This window comes from Poecilia formosa, unplaced genomic scaffold (genome assembly GCF_000485575.1).
Source record: "Poecilia formosa unplaced genomic scaffold, Poecilia_formosa-5.1.2 Scaffold204, whole genome shotgun sequence".
Classification (NCBI taxonomy): domain Eukaryota; kingdom Metazoa; phylum Chordata; class Actinopteri; order Cyprinodontiformes; family Poeciliidae; genus Poecilia; species Poecilia formosa.
In genome coordinates this window covers 1001331-1023873 of record NW_006800143.1, presented here as the reverse complement: position 1 = coordinate 1023873, position 22543 = coordinate 1001331, and the positions used below count along the sequence as shown (strand labels likewise).

At 39.4% G+C, this 22543-nt stretch overlaps 1 protein-coding gene and 1 long non-coding RNA gene across 7 annotated transcripts in view; one reads left to right on the top strand and one right to left on the bottom strand.

The window, feature by feature from the left end:
* The window catches only part of fgfr1a (fibroblast growth factor receptor 1a), a 32309-nt gene that overhangs the window by 1676 nt on the left and 8090 nt on the right, over positions 1-22543 (top strand). For 3 of the 6 annotated variants that reach the window (XM_016679201.1, XM_007567151.2, XM_007567145.2), the window contains exons 2-9: positions 3298-3300; positions 3722-3899; positions 10001-10237; positions 10590-10679; positions 11643-11815; positions 14090-14213; positions 15074-15264; positions 16057-16207. In XM_016679201.1, the coding sequence (XP_016534687.1) occupies positions 3746-3899; positions 10001-10237; positions 10590-10679; positions 11643-11815; positions 14090-14213; positions 15074-15264; positions 16057-16207 (1120 nt within the window). In that variant the 5' untranslated portion in view covers positions 3298-3300; positions 3722-3745. Of the gene's footprint in view, positions 1-3297; positions 3301-3721; positions 3900-10000; positions 10238-10589; positions 10680-11642; positions 11816-14089; positions 14214-15073; positions 15265-16056; positions 16208-16993; positions 17139-22543 lie in introns of all 6 variants that reach the window. The other 3 variants (XM_007567152.2, XM_007567149.2, XM_007567146.2) reach the window with 2 other exon arrangements.
* LOC107838045 (uncharacterized) lies at positions 737-22199 on the bottom strand. The gene is made up of 3 exons (XR_001664105.1): positions 20603-22199; positions 19042-19047; positions 737-747 (listed from the first exon to the last, which is right to left on the bottom strand). It is a non-coding gene; the product is annotated as an uncharacterized LOC107838045 (long non-coding RNA).

Genomic DNA, 22543 nt, shown 5'->3' with positions numbered 1-22543 from the left:
AAAAGAAGCAGGAAGGTGTCTTGTTTTTGTAAAAACAGTAGCCTCGGGTGGAATGGTCTGATGCTCCTGGGTCCTCTGGGCTGCAGGCCGGCCTGTTGCTGCTAGCTGCAAGCCCAGGCTGAAGTGGAAAAGGGTGGGGAGGCAGGGGGTACCGAATCGGGGAGCTGAGGAATTTTATGCATGGGTGGCGGTGAATGGTAATTATGGTGCGGGCTGTGTGATGGGTTAGGCCTGTAACCTTTGTCTTTGTATAACGAGAGCAGCTAAATGTGTCATGCATGTCCTAATCAGTTTAGTCTAACCCCTTTTTATTTCTGGCTGACGTCCAGGGAAATACTTTGATCGCTTCAGACGGAGGATCTTACCAAAACGATTAGTGATCCACTGAAAGGATTCTCAGTCAAATGTGAGTTTTGTAGGTTTGTAAACTTTGTGTTGAAGCCCCGTGTCTTATTTTTAGCACTTCTGCACGTTGACAGCACCGAACAGCAGACCTCTTTGAGTTTTCACGGATTTAAACTCGTATCTAGAAAAAGTGGAATTTGTTTATTAAAAAAAGTCAAAGTTGATTTTTTTTTTATTTTTTTTTTTATTAGTTTCCAGGAAATGTTAGCAGAAAGTAAAGGATGCTGCTCAGAAAGTGCAGGTCACTACATGCCACATTCCTGTCTCTGGCTCTTTTTAATGGTGCTTATCTGCAATAAATGGCAGTATAGTTTCTACAAACAACAAATTGCATAAATCCAACTTGTTGAACGAAGATATTTGCTTTTCAAATTAGAAACAATCACATAGTTGATACAAAGTTCCATATAGGCAATTCTTGGCTCATATTTGTTAAAAGTTCAAGAGTCCTCATCATGTCAAATTTCAAATATGAGCATTTATTTGAATTCATATCCATTACAATACATTTAATTTGTTTACTGAATTAATGTAAATCTGATGTGTTGAATCATTTATACTGCTGAAAGTTATTGATAGGACAATAAACCTAAATGTCCATTCAGAAATGTTTTTGTAATTGAAAATCACTGGGGTAAAACTTTCAAAAGACAAAGCGTGATCCATTTATAGATTTTTAGTTATGTGTGAATAGTTTCCACAGTACAGCTGGGCATTTATTGGAGCATTGACTCTTCTAGTACAAACAAATACTGAATGCAGAAAAACAACAACTCCATTTTAAACTTACATCTGTACCTAATCCTCTATTTTCCCTAAAGCTTATAATATTTCATTTTCTTTTATGCACTTATGAGATGAAACCCACATTTTTATGCTGCAATATTCACCTCTAGTTCCCATTTGGAGAGTTAATGATCAGATAATCATCAGACAGGGACCTATATGAACTTCTACAGGAAAGGCATTCTACACTTCCAGTGTTAAGGTCCAAAACCACACAGGCCTCTTGGGTCAAGATGAGTATTTTCCAGGAAACGGTAGCAGGTGTCCACGTTTAGCTCGTGCTCCCACCGGAGGGGAACATGACTAAGTATTCTGTCACCCCTTTAAATATCCTACTTTAAATATGGAGAGCCGGTGAAGGCCGGTGAAGCTGCTCCGCTGCGGTTTCCTCCTGTGTGGCACCAGAGACGCTTGTCTTGGAGCATTACCAAACATTGACTCACAGCTTACAGAGCAGCGATGACCAAGCTTCTTTATCCCCTTCGGACCCCCCTCCTTGACCCAAGCTCAGCTGCTCCAACACTGGGCCATTCTTGGAAAGTGAAATTGAATTGGTTTTGAGGGGAACACAATGAGTGTTTCAGAGAGGAACATTCATAAAAGCGATTACCTCCAAAAGGAAACCACAGCTGCCTCTGGGCTGAGACTTTATGTGTGCAAACGTCAATCAAGATGGGTGTTTTTTTGTTGTTTGTTTGTAACCCTGATTTTGTGAAGAAGTTATTACATTTTCTGGATGATCTCAAGCTTGAGTTTCTTCGAAATGTCAATGGACCAAATCTCATTGTGGAAATGACGATTTTCTGTTTACTGTACAGGCTGAATGTCTCCCTTTTTATTTATTTTTTATTATCATTAGTATTTCTTGTAAGCGGTTTTAAGGGGGCAGGGGAACGAGGGGTTTATGCGTGTTGGTTTGGGCGAAGTGTTAAGCTGTGTGGACAGATGCTGCTGAAGTAATGATCCAAGCAGATGTGGCATGATGTTCCTGAGGGGACCAGGAGTCCCTGTAAGCCGTTCAGCTGAACACAAAATGGGAAACGAGGTAGAATTACTGGCTTTAAGTTCAAAACTTAACCATGTCCTTATCTTTCCAAAGCTATCTGAGCCTGCTGCAGTTTCTTATCTGTGTTTTGTACCTTCATTGAAAAGTGCAGACAAACAGAATGTTATCTTTTTTTTGAGGGGGTAAAGAAATCCTTTAGTGACAAGAATATTTGCCGTTTTGACAATAATAGAGTGTGGATGGGTTGGTATAACAACCATGTGAGAAAAGTTAATGAGAAATTATTACCATTGTGTATTTAAAAAAGATGGACAATAGTTCCGACTTCTGTTAAAGTTATCTAATATTGATTGGTAGAGTTCAAATTCTGTCATTTTTATTTATTTTTTCCTTTTGTGCACAAACATGCTGCAGTTGGCTGCTTAACACATTCGCTTCCTGTAAGAAAGAGCAAAGCAGACTAGAGTTCAGACAAATATAAGGTAGAAAAAAGACGTTCATACAGTTTTGTTTCAGCTAGAAATCTGATTGGATGCTGTCTTAACATTACAAAAAGCAAGTTCTGCTCTAAAAGACAAAAACTTTATGAAATGGTGACCTCAGTACAGCAGCTACATTTAGTAGTGAAACTGTACTGGTAAGTGGTTCACAGAAATGCAATCAATCCCATGTTTAAACGTAAAAACAGCACGGATTGATGGCGTTAAAGAGGCCTGGTGGGCCGGCCTGTCAGTCAAACCTCTCTCACAGGAGAGCAGGAGAGGACAGTGGCTGATTTGTGTACATTTGCTGAAGTGGATAAGATCGGCTTCAGATGCAAGTATCAACCGATCACCGATCTCCCAAAGATTTAGGAATAAATTGGCCAATAAATCGGTGCACCGCTAGCTTCCAAGCATCATCACATGCACTTTTTCACAGTAACAATAAACAAAGATATCCGCAGCTGTACATTGTTTCAACTATGTTTGTAAAATAGCATTAACTTTAAGAGTGACGGCTGGAGTTTTTGGTGACAGGAAATTTTTTTGAAAGGTTGAATTTTTCCTTTGCTAGCTTGGATTTGGTTGCTTTGTTGTTGGGAGACATCTGAATAGCAGTGTGCAGCTGTAGGTGAACCACAGGCTGTGTGGCATCACAGTAAGCTCAGTGCAGCCAAAGAAAACGGGACATTCCTTCACTTTCATTGGCACCTCATAAAAAGGTCTCTCTCTCTCTTTTTTTTTTTTTTTGTAGAGATATAATGGAAAATCTTCAACTTTGTAGCCATAACTTTTTAAACTTTTTACATCCTTGGTCTGGATCCCAGTAACTGGTTTATGTCTAACATATAGTTCATATTACTGGGATATTTCAGCTGTGGCCCTGGAAAGAGTTGCATTTCAAGTTGAGACTCCTGCAACTTGAAATGCAAGTTAAAAATAAATGTCTTTTTGCTTTGATAATCCTCCATCCTTGTTTTACTGTTTTTCCAGATATTGGTTTTAACTAATTTTCTTTCATTTTTATTTTTTATTTTTATAGTGTGCTGTGAATGACGTGCAGCTGATGTCCCAGGCGTCTGAATGGAGCTCCAGTCGTGTCAAAGCCGCCGGTTGTAGCTCTGTCAGCAGGATGCTGATGAGACCAAGTGCACTTCTGCTTCTGACTTTCTTCACCCAAGTCTTAAGGACCCATTGCCGGCCTGCTAACACAGATGAAGGTACGTTTGCTTCATTTATTTATTTAGTTTTGTACAGTGCTTTCTTTCCGTGCCCCAGTTTAACTGAGACCGACTAATCTTTACTGTGGCCTTAAGGAGGCCGTCCATTGATAAGCGCAGCTTTGTTGTTGGGATAGGAATGTAATCCCAGCACGCCTTGGCCTTCGCAGAAGTCCGGTCTGTAGCGTCTCTGTTCGCTGACCACCCCAGTTGTTTTTTGTTATTGTTTATTTCTCCTTCGTGTGACTTTGCGTTAAATGAGAACAGCGCTGTTTTCTCTGCGCTTATTAGCAATTACTTCACAACAAAACTAGCTAGCAGAGTTTTGTCTTATCTTCCTTTTTTTTTTTAAATTACAGTAAAGAATTTTGCCTCATCGGTTCCACGAGTTGAACTTTGAAAAGAGGAAAGAGGCGATGTAATCAAATCCTTAAAAATGTGTTCCTTGGCCTCGGTCCAGCAGTGTAATGGCCGCCTGGACTCGTGGGTAGATGGGCTGTTTATGCTCTGCACTCGGAAGTGGAAACCAACAAAAGAATATGATAAAGTTCAGCGTTATAATTGAAGTCGTTGGGCAAGAGGGTCTCTCTCCCCTTAAAATAAACTCGGTGTGGCTGCGTCGAAGGCAGCAGTGGGACAGGGAGGAGTAAATGACTCCCATGTGTAGCCCGAGGGCAGCTCCACTGCCTAGCAGCCGCTGCTTCTCTCCTCCTTTTGTAATGAAAAGGTATTTGTTGTCACTAAGAGGAGTTTACTGCTCTGGAACTATAAATTAGTGTTTTTAAAGAAAGGGTGCTACTTTAAACCTTCCCTTATTCTCAAGGTTAGGTCTTCTGAGTGGAGCGTTTGTCTTGTGAGGTGAGCCATAAATTTTCACTCGACTTGGGGAGGGGAAAGGAAAGGAGTCTGATGCTTTAAGACTCCACCCAGCTCTCGCCCGCCAAATGGCCAGGTACTATCTCTGTGTGTCTATGCTTTTTTTTTTTTTCTTTCTCCCCCACTTTCCCCTCTTGACATTTTGCTTGGGAATCCTTCACTCCCTCCTGGTCCCCTCCGCCTCCCTGCTGGGTGACGGATGGCTTCAGCTGTCGACGGACAATCGCAGCCGAGGCATTTGGTTACGTTACTTTTGTCTTTGTCAGATGACAAAATGTTTTTGTGGAAATGCTTTTATTTATGCAAGTTGCATTGTTTTTCTTTTTTTGGTTTGTTTGTTGTGTGATGTTCCCATAAGAAAAGAGCAAATTCAAATTTAGTTAAACAAATTCAGTTCATTCATGTTCTTGTGGGAGGGGGAGTCACAGCCATTCACACAGGTCCAGCCTTCCTAAACTTTCCTGCTGTGTGTTTCTGAAATCCTCATTTCAACCCTCTGCTATCCATCTGAACAAAAAACAAAACAAACCAAAAAAAAACACCACTCTTAGGTTGTATATGACCCCTTTCCCCCCATATCTTTACTGATTCTTATGCAAATGATAAATTATTGTTTTTGTCTGGATATATTCTGCATTACATTTAATCTTTCCAGCTGTAGTCTAGAGACCTCTATCCAGTGAAAAAAATATATGTACATAAAACAACAATAAACAAAAACAATTTATTTATTGCTCCTGGCTGACATCGGCTGTTTGGGAACTGAAATGATGTTGCAATAAACAACTAGTGTGACAAAATTATACTCCAGGCTTGGCGAAACTGAATGCTTGGTACTTAAATAATTAGCCAAGATTCATTGGCGTCCAGACAATTATCGTGATGCACATATTGTGAAAAATTTTACTTGTCGCAATAAGCAACAAACCAATTAATCACATGATAAATTTAAACAAGCTCAATAATTTCCATTTGCATGATTTATTGTTTTTCTCTTTTCTCTCTTTCTACCAAAAACTGGGTGACAAAAATCTTCAGTCTGATGCTTTTGGTCCCAACTAAACCTTTTTTATTTTTTTAAGGACAATTTTGTTTACAGAGACTTTATAATTAATTTCATTTATTGTTTCTTTTATTTATTTTGGATATTTAAAATATTTTCCATTTCCAGTATTAAATGCTTATTAGAATTTAAAGTTTATTGATTGATTTTAGATAATATGTTCTTGCATTAATAAGCCTATATATAACTATGAATTGATTTATAACTATATCAATTCAAAATGGTCTCACAACAATATTACTGTTTATCACAATAACTTCTGGGACAATTTATTATCCAGCAAAATGTGTTATCACACCAGGCTGACGTATAATTTTATTAGTTTCATTTAATTGTATACCCCTAATTAAATGAAACCTAGTTTTAAAACAACTATATCACACACATTGCATGGGCTCCCTCTTATATAAAGGGGGATTTAAAATCTGCCACAAAATCTTTAGTACTAAAATTTACTTTTCAAGTACTTTTTATATCAATTTATGTATTGTTGCTTAACTTCTTAAAAAAACTAAACTCTCACTATGACTACATTCAAAATGAAATAAGCATAAAACTGTTGAAATTGTCATCTCATGTGCCACGCTTATTCCATAGATATTTTCCGGTTTTTGAAAAGACAAAATATCTTGATGCTCACTGACGGCTCTGCTTTTCTTTTTCAACGTGACGGTGATTATATCTGGCTGTAGAAATCTGTGCTTTTGGTTTTGCTGCGTCTGAAGACATCATGTCGAAGCTAAATGTAGTCGAGCTCATTTGAATGACACGGTAACCCTTGTAGCTGTCCCAAGTGCTAATCCATGCTGATTGTCTGTGGCTCATTTAAGAGTGAAAAGGTCCTCCACTGGAGTGCTTTCACCAAGAGCACTCTCTCTCTCTCTCTCTTTCTCTCTCTCTGAATTTTCTGCTGATTGCTATCGCGCATTGTTTCGGTGTTTTTGCTTCCTGTTGGCGTTGGCTTTTGTCGAATCAGTTCTTCCCTGCACGTCGTTCGCTGTCTTCACCCTAAGGTAGTCATATCAGCAAAAACAATGATGATAATAAAGCAATAACTTTGCTTTTCTATGTACAGTAACTGTGTGCCAACTAGCTTGACGTTTCTAAAATCTGCCATCACTCCGATGAGGACAGGAAATCCCAGAGGTCATTCAACCAGCATATTGCTTCCTATGTTGCAGCCGGAGAAAGTTCAGCTGAGTTAGTTGATCCTTCATCCCCTCCGCCCAGTCGCTACACACTCTGCGCTCAAAAATCCCTCTCACGGTTTTTGTGATTACTTTGATTACAAACGATGTCCGTCACTCTTAATAGATGGTTGACTGCCTCCAAGTCAGAGCATTCCAGGTGGATTGTTTCTGAAACCGGTCTTTAATCCGTTTTTAATCCAATCAGAGTTGCAGCCAGATTAGCTGAGATTAAACATGAAGTTTAAAAACTTTGCTCTTATGACGTGATTTTTTTAACAGCACCTTTTTGCTTGAAGTTGAATGTGTTGTCACAGTTTGCTCTTGCTTTAAGGTGACGGTCTCTGAACGCCGAATGATCCTCCTCTAATAAAGGAAGAAGCCAATTTTATGGGTGTTTTATGACACCTGGAGTCAAGATTAACAGCTGGGAAATTGACACCGTCTTATCAGTGGTGTCCCCATTGAATACAGACAAAATATATCTGACAGCTGTCACAGTCTTTGGGTTTATGGTTATGCCCCGGTCACTGATGTTATATCAAACCATTTAAAATTGTGCAAGCAATCCTGGGATCCCTCTGGGAAAACGGTCCATAAAAACCTTTTATCTCACCCTCCACTCAGATAATCTGAATTGAAATTCGTTTGAGACTTGAACCGCTTTTATTTATTTATTTTTTTATCATTAATTTTGGTGTCAAATTAAGTATTTACAAAAAGAAGTGCACAAAGAGTGCTCTACACAAATTGGCAGTGAGTGTATATTGGAGAATGTTCTAGACTGGTAAAATATGAAAACACGTTTCCTACAGTTTGTGTAAATTACAATAGTTTAATATGTGACTTGAAACTCGTTTTTGTGTTATAAATCAGCATTTAAAACACAAAAACAATTTCTGAAGAAACAATCTTTAAGCAGATATTTCTTCCTTTTCACCAACATTGTTTGCAAGGATTCAGATTTAAGTGCTGCGAGTGTTGCCAATGTTTACCCTTTTCTTTCAGGCATTACCTTTTCCAGCTTTCATTTGTAGCGTCATGGAAACAGACCAAACGAGACAGATGTGGAAAAACGTTTTAAAAATGGCTCCACTTGTTGTGTTTACTAGCACAGAAAACAAAGTTGCGCGCTCTCAGTGAACCTCTCCATCAAATTTATTTTTTTTTTCTTAATGATCCCAATTTTTATTGATTTTTCCAATCTGCTTGGATGCACAAAAAAACTCCTCCTCTTTAACAAAACCTCCTTAAAAATATGTTTGTTTCTTGACTAGAAGTGCAAACAAATCTAGAAAATCAGCTTTCCTAAATATCTTTGTTGGTGTTGATGGGACTGATTGGAAAATTCTTAAATTCGCTCATGTTCTTTATCTGGAAAGGCTCTTTGCCATCATCCTAATCAAAACATTACTATTATTCCCAGTCAGAGGAAAAATGTGGATCAAGTCAAATTGCACCTAAATCTGATAATATTAGACTTAACTATAAATATTTAAATGTAAGCCAGTTATTGAAACAAGAATGTCTGCTTAGCTGAGATTGTGATGTTTTTTCCCCCCTCAGCAGATCTCTATCAGTGCCTGAATAAGTTTCATTCAGACCTGTCCAGCTTGTAGTTATTTTGGTTCTTCTGGAGTGGATGGTGCCTTTTTTAAACTTGCAAATGTGTGATGTAATTTGTGATCTTTCTCCCTTTAACTGCCTAACAGAGAGCGGCCTAAAGTCTGCCTCTTCCTCCTTCCCTGCGCTGGTTCTGGTTTTGAGGAGAAAGTTGATCCTACCCCCTGGCCCCCTTTTCCTGCTGGGATTAAGGGCCTGTCAGACATATGTGATCCAGGAAATACCTTTACTAGGCCCAAGTGGGGTCACCATAGCAACTGGCACTAGAACCTGCCACTGCAGGCCCCGCTCTTACTCGCTCCTGTGCACATGCTCAGTGGCCTGCTCTCCCCGTTCCCTCTTCCTCTGTATTGTTTGAAGTCCTTTGTTGTCATGGTGGGAGGGATTAGTCTGGCTTGCGGATGTTTTCCTCATGTTTTTTTTTCTTTCTCTGTATACATGTGCTCTCTGGTTTTGATCAGGGGGAAACGTGTTCAAGAAGAATCACACAATGTACTTTGGAAACAGTTCAGAGTAATCTGATGCTGGGGATTGTTTACGACTATGGTATTTGATTATCTAATTCAATTTTTGGGATGATGGTAAAGGGGCCGTGTTGGTAATGGGAGGGAAAAAAGAGAGGCTCCGCTTTAGTGCCGCCTTAGGGGGACAGAGCTGAGTGAAATAGGAGGGAAGTGAGATTCAACCCACAAATTGTTGCTAGCTCTTTTTTTTTTTTTTTTTAATAACTTTTTTCACCAAATTGTTCAATATGACAAATAATGTCTAGGAGTGGTTTTATCCAGAGTATTTAAAGTAAAGGAGTGCAATCCTAAAGCAAGAATCATCAGCAATTTGGTCAGTGATGCTCTTTTTACCTTTTGTGTTACAAGACAAACAACACCGCAGTGATGGACAATGTGTCAGTATAATTGGTTTATCCCTCCTTCTAGCGGTCTGCTTAGTCATTTAGAACAACTGGGGCTCAGGTGTCTCTCTTCGTGACATCTCTCCTCCTTTCATTCCCATAATTGAATTTCTCCTCTCTTTCCCAAGGAGCTCCTTTTTTTTCCGTCTGATATGGAGCCTTGACGAACTTGAGATGCAATTTAATTATGTGGACAGGTTATAAAGAAGTGGTGAATGGACACAAAGAAAGTATTTTGTTTGAAACCCATCTTGGTTTACAGTGGAGATAAAGTGTTGTTTTTCTGCAAAATAGGTTTCTCCATCACACAAGGTTAATGAGCCTTGTTGTTTGTATGCACAGAGGCATGGCTGGGAGTCCACACTGTGTTTTTGAACTTCTTCTGCAGGTGACTAAAGTGATCTTGATCAGTGCAGCTGGTAACCATGTTGTGCTTCCTGTGCAGTCTCTGTGGAGGCAGAGCTGTTCACCCTGTATCCCGGGAAGCGCCTGGATCTGAGCTGCTCTCCCAAGGACTCGCCCCACACCGTCAACTGGACAAAGGACCATGTCGTTGTCATGGACGGAGAACACACGCGCATTCGCAACGGCCAGCTGGAGATCGAGGCGGTGGAGCCCACCGACTCCGGCTTGTACGCTTGCACCACCTTTGGCAACCACAGCGTCTACTTTAATGTCTCAGGTAAAAGATGCGAAAACGTAAGTTTTTGGTGTTCACATAGGGGGAAAAAAAAACAAAGAAAAAAATGTGCTGCAAGTTGTTTGATTTGATTTCCGCAGAAAATGGGGAAAATGTCCTACATTATCCCTATTTAGGCACCTGGAAAACCTCCATGACTGTGGATGCTGTTGTAGACTGAAAGTGCTTTACTTGTTGATTTGATTCCATGGTGCTCCTCTACCTTTGAACCTCAACATAAACTGGGATTAAATAAAATTTTAGATGTTATTTGTGACTTTATTTAATATCTGGCAAAGCTGTGTTATGTATTCTGTATGTAACATTGCCTTGATTAATTCTCCCTCTTCTCTAGTTGATGCTTTGGCCTCATCTGAAGATGATGACGAAGAGGAAGAGTCTTCATCGGAGGAAAATAAACTGTTGACCAGTGAGAAACTGATGCGTAAGTGGCTGTATATAATCACCAAACCCACTGGTGGATTACTGACTCACCCAAAATGAGCTTCTGAGTAATGGTTACAGGCATGTGAGCTGAGTGGAGCACATTCGGTGAATGATTTCACTCTGAATCAGAGGATCTTTGCTGCCTCAATGACAGCTTTTATATGATTAATATGCCTGTGGTGATTAATCGTGGTTAACCTCAGATGTCCCTCAATTTGTCCCTAGTGCAATAAAGACACTCTGGCCTCCTCATCTTGTTGCTACCGTCCACTCAGCCCACTAAGAATCTGGCAGCTGCCAAGTATGGGAAGAATACCGACCCCGAGTCTGTTCTCTCCCTCTACTTTTCTCTCTCTCATATCCCAATGAAATTTAAACATCACAGTTTTATTCTACTGGCTGTTTCCTTTAAGGTTTTTTATTTAAAATTTTATTTGGTGGGTTGGTATGAGGGGTGGATCTAATGGTAAATGATCCAATAATTCCTTGTCAGAATAAAAGTAAGATGGCGCTGAGATATCAATCAGATGTCAACAGAAAATCTTTGATGGAGAAAATTGCATTTCATCCAGTGGGAGTATGAACATGAAAGTTTTGATTGTATAGAATCACATTTATTCCTGCTAGTTAAAAGGTGTGTGCATCTAAAGCGTGCAGCTCTTGAGAGCTGAAAGTGCCATCACTGATGTAGACGTATTGGGGAAAATAAAATCCACAGAACACCCCACCAGTCAGAAATACCCAGTGCTTCTTGAGACTCAAACTGCTACCTTCCTACCAGTTTTATTGTAGGGTGTAAATTATCTCATCTGGAAAGAATCCTGAGTCTCAGTTACAAGCCTGTTTTTGTGTGCATTCACATTGATTTTCCCCTAATTTGAACATTTTCTCTTTGGGATTTTTTTATTTTTTTTTTAACTGCTGCGCAAATTGAAAAATTGTTTCTTTTTGTGTTAATTAGCAATGGCGCCACAATGGGCTCATCCAGAGAAAATGGAGAAAAAGCTTCACGCCGTGCCAGCCAGCAAGACGGTGAAGTTTCGATGCCAGGCCAGCGGGAACCCATCTCCCACTCTGAAATGGTACAAGAACGGGAAGGAGTTCAAAAGGGACCATCGCATCGGAGGCTTCAAGGTTAATAACTTTTCAAAATCTTCTTCGGCGCTTCCTGCGGACTCTCGAGCATTGTTCCGTTGAACCAAGCGTCACCAAAAGTGAGGATGTGTCTGTAATGTCATCTCCACATTTGATCACAACCCCCCTCCCTGGAGTAAGAAACGCTTTCCGAGAGTGAACAGCAGTGGCAAGTTTCACCGTTGACCTGAGAAACAATGCAAGCTGAAACCCAATGCCCCAAAAAAGGAATGCTGTGGCATAGTTATACCTCCAGGTGGGCAATTCTAGCCATCCGTCTGGGTGAAGAATAGCACTGGCTGTCCTCATTCCAGGTGTCAGTGTTCGTCCTCTCTGTAATTACATCCATGTAGTTGTAAATTTACCACCGCACCTTCTGTATTTATACTCTGTGATTAGCGTTTCTGCTGGTCTCTTCGTTTATAGCCTGCCTGTATTCAAATACAGCAGTAACTTTTGACAAACTTAACATTGTTAGGCTTAATAAAACAATTCATGCTGGTCTCTGGATTTACTTAGCAGGTGCAGCAGGTTTGATTTGTGGGCGTGATCTGTACCTCGCTGCTTTACTACTTACTGCAAACGACATCATCATCGCCTTTTTATAGACATCCATGTTACTTATTCAACATTTCAGAACAGGATTGAGCCTTTATTTGCATATATTCAGTTTTATTTAACCACAGTTTTTGTTGCTTTTGAGCTTGTTTTTTTCGGAATAGTTGTATTAATGTTTGTTTCTACATATGGAAGAAAAATGGAGATGTCTTTTCCTCAACTTCTTTGGACGTTACTGAAGGAATTTATGACAAAAATGATCTTTTTAAGATTACCATCATTACTCTGATGCCCACAGGCGCATTTCTATGAATAAATGTCACTAGAAGAGACTTCTTTTTAAGCGAGTCATACGCTGACTTCATGAAGTGAATGGAAGAAACAGTCACGTTTTGTTATATGTAGCACATGTTTCACTTATGAAAGTAAAATATTGTTCAGAGGACAAGTTCTGCTACACCAGTCAAACTCTAAGTCTGCCTACAGTTATTTTTTTTAATCTTTTCACATCGTTTAACATCTTCAAGCTTGTGCTAATGCTGCACATATGATGGGTAAAAAGGAAGTTAAGATACTGCTACATAAACTGTAGTTCATTTAGCTCAGACACAAAGGAAGAAAAAAACATTTTTTCCTAAAATTAAAAATATTTAATTTTAGGAAAAAACAAACATAGGCTGATTTTATTTTTAAATCTATTTATGACCACAATCTGCTGACATCAGTGACTGTTTTGTGTTAACAGATGACACATTAAAAGTGAAAACTGCTATAAAAGAAGACATTTGCTCAACTAAAATTATGATAATGAAAAAAAAAACACTTTGTTGTAATATCCTTAGGAAAGAACTACATAAAGTAGTTGTTCATGCACAGGTGTAGAATGCGTGTTCACAGTGTAAGAAGTAATCATCACCATCTCCTGTCACGGTGAGGCCTAATCCAGTCTGGGGCCGTGCTTCCCTGCTTCCCCAGAAATCTCCATTTCCAGCTGGGACATATTCAGGAGTTTCCTCTTAGATGCCTCCCCTAAACTCTTGAATGAGCCGGCCAGCGGACTGAACCACCTGGCTGCATCGCCTCCTTTGTTGTTGTTGTTGTTGTTGTTTTTCTGTTCTTTGGGTTACGGTGCAAAGGTCTGCATAAGCAACCAAAGGACGTCTGCCATCCGTCCCACTCTCTCACTTTTATGGCATCGCTCCTATTGTTCATATCGTCTGCATGGAGTCGTGCAGGAGTGATGGAATAATTTAGACCACATGTATATGAAGCCAAGCACAACACATCTGGCAGCAGGCAGCTGGACTCCTTCATCGCATTTCTTTGCTAAATGAGGGAGACTGTATGGCTCAGTCTGTGTATATGGATGTTTGATGTTGCCATTGCCTTAGAGGTTTGCTGGCTAATCACACACTACCGGTCTTGGCAGATTTATGGAAGAAAAATTATAACATGTCCTGGAAAAAGGAGCCAGACATCAGTTGGTGCTAATAAGACAGGTTGGGGCACATGCATATAAAAACGTACACCTTTTCCTGTTTTTTTTTTTTTTTTGTTTTTTTTTTTTTTTTTTTTTTTTTTTTTGGGGGGGGGATTGTTTGGTAGGACATGAATCAGAATATTTTTAAACATTTGCTACTGTCTTGAGTCTTGTTTGTTATTTTAGAGTATTTTTAAATGGTAATCAGTTGAATATTTCCTTTCCCTTTCTTTCAGCTACGGGACCATGTGTGGACCATCATCATGGAGTCGGTCGTTCCCTCTGATAAAGGAAACTATACCTGTGTGGTGGAAAACCAGTATGGCAGCATCAATCATACCTATCAGCTGGATGTAGTCGGTAATATCTTAATCTTTGATTTACCGCTCCTGTTGCTCCGGTCGTATAAATCGATTAGCCAATCAAACATGCTCCCGACAGCACAGGGACGCAGTCGCAGTTTTGATGAACTGCAGTCGTGTTTACTTGTTGAGTGATGGATGCGGGTAGAGCGGAGAAGTGATTACTCCTTATGGGCCTGCTCTCTGACTCGCTCTTACACCACTCGCCTTATAAATCAGTCCCACTTCCTCCGTTGTTGCTGTCCCCTGGGCTCTCCCCCCTCCCAAATCTCCCCTTCCAGCTTAAGTAGAAGCTCAGAGCCTGATGAGCTTTTGGATTGGTTCGGTATGGAGAAAGTACAGTCACAAGAGGTTACTAAGTACCAGAGTACGTCTCTGTCACAGAGGCCTGCACAGTTGACATCCGTCTGGTTTCTTTACTTGCGTGTTTAAATTAGAAATGTTTTATTGAAGTGGAGCCACAAGAGAGCTTCATTTTAGATGCAATCTTTGTTAGCAGTCTGGGAATTTTAAATGCATGTAATTAAAAAAAAAAACCTGTATTCATACCCCTTGATCTTTTTGTTTCTGTTTTGTCACATTAAAGACCTTTGATTCAGATTTTATGTGATAGAGTAACACTTAGTAAAATATAACTATGTGGTATACATTTGCTTAAATTTGTTAGTACATCTCTGAACCACTTTTCACTAAATCCACAACTTGAATTACTTCATATTAGGTTTATATATAAATAACTCAGACTCAGTCAGATTGTGTAGGAAACATCTTTGAATGTTTTCAAGTCTCATTAGAGATTCCTCATTGAAGGTCCCTACCTTCATACTAAGATTTATTTGCCCCTCTGCCGTGTCGCAGAGCGCTCTCCCCACAGGCCGATCCTGCAGGCCGGCTTGCCAGCCAATCGCACCGCAGTGGTGGGCAGCGATGTGGAGTTCGAGTGCAAAGTGTTCAGCGATCCCCAGCCTCACATTCAGTGGCTGAAACACATCGAGGTCAATGGAAGCCGCGTTGGACCTGATGGTTTGCCCTACGTTCGTATCCTGAAGGTAGGAGCCAAGCAGGCTTTTCTTTCTTCCACAAAAATATTTTGTAGTTTTGTAGGATGGACACAGGGTTCCTATGCTGTTTCTGAAAGCATGAACTTGGACTATTTTTAAAGTATAGATGAGGTTGGAGAAAGAAAAACCAAATTATCAAAAAAATTAGGATTTCCAGACTTTATTTGCTCCCCCACTATCTAAAAGTCATCAGTTAATCCATTATTTTTTCCATCTATCTGTTAATCTATTTTTCCATCCGTTTGTAGAGCTATCCATCCATTTGCTCCAAATGTATTATTCTGCCCATTCTTTTGTCCGTCCATCCATCTGTGTCTGTCCATCTTTCCCTCCAGCTACGCCCTCCCGCTGTAGAGATATGGACCATGACTTTGTTGTGAAAGAGTCCTGTAGTAAAGTTTGTTTTTCTAAAATGTCAAAATAGGCTTAAAGGAAATGAAATTGTCTGGAAACACTGCAAAAATACAAAACCTTACCAAGTATTTTTGGTCTAGATTCTTATTCATATATCTTAGTAACCTTGAAATTAGATTAAACTCATTACTAAAACCAAAAAGTATGTGGTAAGATTGTGTTTTTGCAATGAAAGTATTGAACTTTGACTTTGAGCAATGTGTAGGGACCCTGTGGACAATTTTTCATCAGCCTGCAACTGCCTATGAAATAAGTATTTGTTTGACTAGCTTGTGTCTGAAATGATTCTCGTTGCGCTATCCAGTGGTCAGTGTTGTTTACAGTTTTTGTTTTCTTGTGCTGCACCTGACATGTTTCTGTTTCTAGCATTCGGGGGTCAATAGCTCGGACGCTCAGATGCTCACCCTCTACAATGTGACTGAGGAGGAGGGCGGAGAGTATATATGTAAAGTGTCCAATTATATAGGAGAGGCCAATCAGTCGGCATGGCTGACTGTCATCAAATATGACCCCTCAGGTAACCACCACGCAGCAGGGACAACACACGGGAGGCGTCTCTAGGACCACCTGGAAAAACTTAGAACCTGAGACAAGCTCAGCTGTTTCTCTCCTCCCTCCATCCGTTCTGCCCACCCTCCCTCTCTCCTCAGTGATCCTGACTGTAAATGACGCTATGGAAAATTCCCAGCAGAACAGTTGAAAGTGTTTAGTCCCAGGTTGATGTCGGACCCACTCTCATTTCTGCCTCATGCCTGTGCGGTGCCCTCCTAATAAGGGCCTCTCCTGCCTTCTTCTATTACTCCTGCTCCCTTGCCCTTCAAAGTCCTCTTTACACGGCTCACAAACTTTCTCTCTCTCTCTCTCTCTCCCCCTCTCTGTCTGTGCACGTTTTTTTCCTCCTCTAATTGTGACCCTTTGCTTATCTGTTTCCATACCTCCCAATTGTCTGTCTTGAGTCCTAAGTACGCCCTGTTCTGCTGCGGAGTCTTCCATGCCCATCTCTTGCATGCAGAGATGAGACGAAGGTATTTTAAGTGGTGATGGTGTGGCCCAAAGCGAGGTTCAGCAGTGCAGACTCAGCCTAACAACCTTCTTCCACTAACAGATACTGGAGGGCTCTTCCTGACAGAGCCCCCTGTTGGGTCTCTGGGTGTGTTGCCTTTCTGGTAGATGGTCTGGTGTTGAGGAGGAGTACGCTCCTCTCCTCTATTTTTTTTTTTTTTTTTTTTTCCTTCAGAATCCTAAACTCATGGTCCCTTTTCCCCTCTTGGGCCTTGCTGGGTCTACTTCCTTTATTTTCTAGACTGCTGGCGTTAACACCACGGACAAGGAAATGGAAGTCCTTCAACTGAGAAATGTCTCTTTTGATGACGCTGGGGAGTATACGTGCTTGGCGGGCAATTCTATCGGGTTCTCTCATAACTCCGCATGGTTGACAGTCTTGGAAGGTATCAGTGGTTCTGTCTCTCTCTCTTTCTTACACTTTATTTTATCATTTTATAATTTTTCCATCTCAAGCCTGGCTGTCCTCCTCCATGTTTGCCTGAATCGAGTCTTGTCTGACGACGATTCCAGTGACAAATGTGATGGGAAGCCAGAGCCTCCCTTTGAGCTCAGCATGACTCCAGCTCCATCTTAGCTCTTAAGATGGGGCAGAGCACGAGAAGCATGCTCTGCTGTCTCTTCTGTTTGGGGGAAATCGGCAAATGCCAAACAGCCCCAAGAGCTGTTGAGAAAGTAGCAATACTGTTAAAGGGTGAGATGTCACCTAGAATTACATTTAATAGTTTATAGTAGGGGTTGTTTGGCAGCTGTGGTCAGATTTCACTTTGAACTCTTTCTTTCTGCTACTTAACGGGTGTTTGCATTTAAATTTGTATCAGGCTGATTTTCCTTGACAAGCGCTTCAAATGACATGTATTGCTGATGTCATTTCCTGCTGTGAGCAGAGTGGCTGGCTTTGATAATTGGCTCGCTGCAAAGGATGTGTCTCATTCCTCAGGATGCTGGAATGGGTCCTTCTCCAATTATCAAGCTGCTTGTCAGTCAGTCTTCTCACAGGTGTAACTCATTTGTGTTGCTGGTGTTGGTTAGGGGTGTAATGGTTGCACTTCAGTCAGTATATTTTGTTTGAGTTGCACATCTCAACATGGGGTCATTATGTTGCAAAAGTAGCGGTAATCTGCCGTTTACAGAAGACAACACCTCTGTTAGAACTGAGATGAAAAGATTAAAGAACAGCGTTCTTCCTGCTGTTAGCATGTGAAAGCTGTTGCTGTAAATAAAGGTTTTTCCGATTCAAAATGAAAACAGAATTATGTAATATTTTAAACAATTTTAAGAAATTTGTATTCACAATTAGCATAGTCCACAAACCTGTCACTACCAAGATAGTCTGTTTGTTTCCTTGAAAATGCATTCCTGACCTTACCTCTTAGATAAAACAAAAAACTTCCAACATTTCCAAAATTAAACGTGTTCCATTACAGATGATGAAAACTAGAACAACTAATTATTTTAGCTCTTGATTATTCTATTGATTAGCTGAATTTAAAAAATGGCACATCCTGCAGATTTTTTATTTAACCACTTGAGCATTTATTTTTTTTTTTTACAATATTACACATTGCGTTAAAAGGTGCAAATAAACAAATTCCTTTTAAGTAAGAGGATGAACATTACCAAAATGCAATAACATTAATCTAGGGGATATTAATCTACTTGATCATTTGTAGCATCTGCAGGTTAAAAAAATCCTTTTACCATCAAAATGGGAAAAGTTCAGCCCTTCTGCTTGACTTAACATCTATACTGATCTGTTTATATTTGGATTAACAGAGCAGTATTTATATTTATTTATTTTACAAAACTCAAAAACACTTGAGGTCTGGGTAGAAAATATTTACAGAAAAATGTGGGGTTTTTTTCTATTTTAAATGCAAAATGTGTACATTTTTGTACTTTTTTGGCTTGCTTGCTTCTCTGATTGTGTCCTTTTATACGATTAATCATTTCAGCCCCAATAAAAACTAAAGAATCCTGTGGCGTCTAGCTATAGAGTGTTTACTGATTGGAAAACATCTAATTTTTGAGTTTTTGGAAAGCGGTCAGGGCTGATCAAGCTGAAGATTGATAAGTTCTTGTCACGCTTTAACCTCTTTGCGCATCTATAGTTTTTTAATGTTAAATTGGAAATAAAGAAGGAACAATGTGTTTTTGTAGTTATGACTATTAGAGTTGGGACGCTTCACAAAATTCTTAGTTCAGTTTAGGGATTTGGTGTCAAGTTTTTCCAGGTTTGTCTTCCTAGTGCTCCAGGAATAACCCAATGGAGGCACAAGAGCTCTGAACCTTTTTCTTCTAACCTGTTGGTCAGGGAGATGATTTGTTTCAAACCTTCACAGTGTTCACTGGAGAACTTCTAGAAAGTGGTCTGCGTAACCCATGTTTCTGCATTCCCGTAGACATGAATGTCTCTTCAGTCGTCTACCTGTGGAGACCTACCTTAGCAACCTCTCCATTCCTCGACAAGAAGAGTACTTTCCTCGGTTTTCCAACCTAAAGTACTAGAGATTCTGCTGAGAACTTGCAGCTGGGACACCAGCTTTACGCTAATGCTTGAAGAGAACAAGGTTTTTTCCCTTTTTCAATTTTGGGAGTTTTGGACATTGCGGTTGACTTGACTGACTTCAATGCAAAGTAAGACTGTTCCATCTTACTTAGGCGTTTAAATTAAAGGCTATTGTAAATTGTCTTTCTATTGCATGCTTGTTTCATGGTTTGCTGATTTTATGCTGTGATATTCTTATTTTGTTGCTTTACCGTTATGAGTCTGCCACATGTTGGACAGTGTGGATCCAGAATAATTGAATTCAGCGCTTCTGGCGCTCATTGGCTTCTTTGCCCTTCAACCTGTCCTTTCCGCGTCCTGTTTCTTCATCCGCTCATTAATCTGATTTTTATTCCCATGTTTTTATTAAATATATTGATTTTGTCAGTAGTAAGACTGTAAAGTTGAACTACTTTGTTAATCATTTCTAATCAAGTCTGAGAATTTGTCAGTGATCGATGGTTGTGTGAAAAGTTTGTTTGCCAGTGATTTGAATTCATTCCTTCAAGAGAAACTGAATTTGTCTCATGATTCCAGAGATGCTGAGGCCACAAGAGTGAGTTGATGCTGTTCACGCAGTTTTGAATACACAGACAGTTTTGATGGCAAGAGTTTTGCAAACAGGATTCTGATAACTTTCATAGGATAGTTTTGGTTGCAGATGCATAGATATTTGCATCAGGCTGCTCCATGTGTAGTTTATGGTTTTCCACACCCTGGTTTAACCTTCAGTTTTTTAATTGCTTATCATCAGAGCTTTGGATCTTCCTTTTGCAACTTGTGTGCCAGTCTGAATTAACTTGCACTTAATTAATCATTCAGCAACTCTTTGAGTGAATGTCTTGGAGATTTTGTGCTTTTTTCTTGTATAGTCCTATTGGCAGCACATACGCTAGTCTGCAAAATGTCGACGGCAAAGGTTGGGAGAAAACACCAGTCAGTTTGTTCAGCAATAACTGGATACCTTTTTGTAAATAATGTCTTATGTTGAGTATTCATTACCAAATTGATTTATGCAGAAACATGATATAGTAACTAAGTATGACAAAACCAAAATTACTACAACTAACAAAAACTAAACAAATAACTAATAAAAATTAGCAAACACATTCTAGAACCAATTAAAACTGACTTGGATAAACAAAAAGCTTCTACAAAACATAACTAAACAATAGCTATCATACATCAGCACTAAATAATCATTTACAGATTTTCAGAAATCCCTTCTTCAGAAAAAGTGAATGGGAAGACATTAAATCTTCAATCATTTCTTCAGGCTGCTGATCAGAACACAAATCCAACTTTTTTTACATGCCGACTGAATGTGATAGAAATTTCCATAGCCGAGGAAATTTCTAGGCTGTTTGGTGAGACGATTCCTCTTGGTGTCCTTTCACAAGCGTCAGCTGGACAGGTTTTGAATAAATGACTCAGGGTTACTTTAATTATGAAAAATCCTGCCTCCCAATGCTTTAGGTTTGGCTTTTACTGCGGCTACAATGTCATCCAAATCTCGACCTGGTAACATGCGCTTGGCTGCAAAAGCAAATCCCTAAAAAAAAACAACCAAAAAACAGGCCTAAGATTTTAATCCCTTCCATTCCAAATGACGGTGACGTCAAAATAATTGAGCTTTACAACAGACTGAAATAACAGTGACTGAAATGTATTATTCTACTAAATCTTATTTAATTTTTAAGAGTTTATGGGTAGAACAAAACACGAACAAAAACTGTTTTCTCAACCACTCCAAATTTGCGACTGCTTCTCAAACTAAATTATTACTGTTGTTTGTTTGTTTGTTTTTGTTTGATGAGAAGTGCAACCTATTACACCCTTTCTACTGGTATGAATAAATGTTGGTGCTTTTATCAAGTGGGAGGAAAAAAACAAGATCTGAATTTGATGGGTTTATTTTTTAATCTAAATACAATTTTTCTGTAATTTATTTGTAACGTATTGTGTGATGAGCAGCAAGTTACCAGAACCAACACACAACTCGTTTAAGATTGAAGCATGAGAATCAATTGGATGCCATTTTAATTGAAGCAGAGCACAAACCTCACAATGCTTGTTGAGTTATATGTAAGATGAGACGTGGACTATGAAGTAAACATAATTGTTTCTAATGTAATGAACGTGTTTAAAAGTCAGATCCTTGGAACTGTAGGCTTTCATGGACAAATGGCCTCAGTAAACCAAGAAGCAATTGAACTTTATATGTACGTTTCTGTGCAGTTATTTTGTGTGATTAAACCAATACAAAGCACAGCGTGGTTGGAAGGTGGAAGGAAATGATGCATTCACCGTTTCTTCTCCTTTTACATTAAAAGTTGTGTTGTGGATTTGTATTCGACTCCTTTTCATTTTTGATACTCCTAAATTAATTAGTTAATCCAGCCCTCGTGTATGTAATTTATTCCCAATATTCATCCAGCTTAAACATCACCATCAAGGTTAATTTATAAAACTATTTTCCAACCGTTTTTAGCTTAACACTTCACATATCAGAGCTTTATCTTTTTTTGTTGTTGTTTCAAAGATCATTTTTGCGGTTTGTCACAAGCCATGTAAAAATACGTTGGTCAGACGAGAGCCAAGGTTGGCTTGGAAACTAAATCATCATCCTGGTGTTTTTTTTTGTATGCTCCATCTACTCCTTTTGTTTATATCGACACATGACATGTTCGTTTTAAACTGCAACTGAATGAAATAACCAAAAATAATAATTGTAATAATTTTAAAAAAAGCCATTACAACGATGGATATTGAAAATGATTGCGTCAAGCTAAGGATATGCATTTACCGTGCCACACTTAACAGGTTTTTATCTGTAAAACATTTTTGAGAAGCTTGCATCCTTTTCCTTTCACTTCACAAATATGTTCTATTTTGTGTTGAAGTTTATTGTTTGAGAAAATGTGTGAAAAGTTTGGAGGTGTGAATGTTTTTGCAAGATCAAAACAATCACTTTTCTATTTTAATCAGAGTTGTTAGGAAGCACGTCTGAAGAATATGACTTCAGTGTGATTGGAAAGGGTGAAATGTGCTGAATTTCTGTCCCATACAGTTCAAAGAGTCTGACTTTTAAGCTTTGTACGACATTGCTGATTTATTATTATTATTTTTGTACATATGTGTATAACAGCATTGGTCATTCCTTGCTGTGAGCTCCTTCTGTCCTGATTTTTAGCTGATTCATGACAGCTTACCCTGCTTCTCCCCGCTCCTCTGTCATGCCGC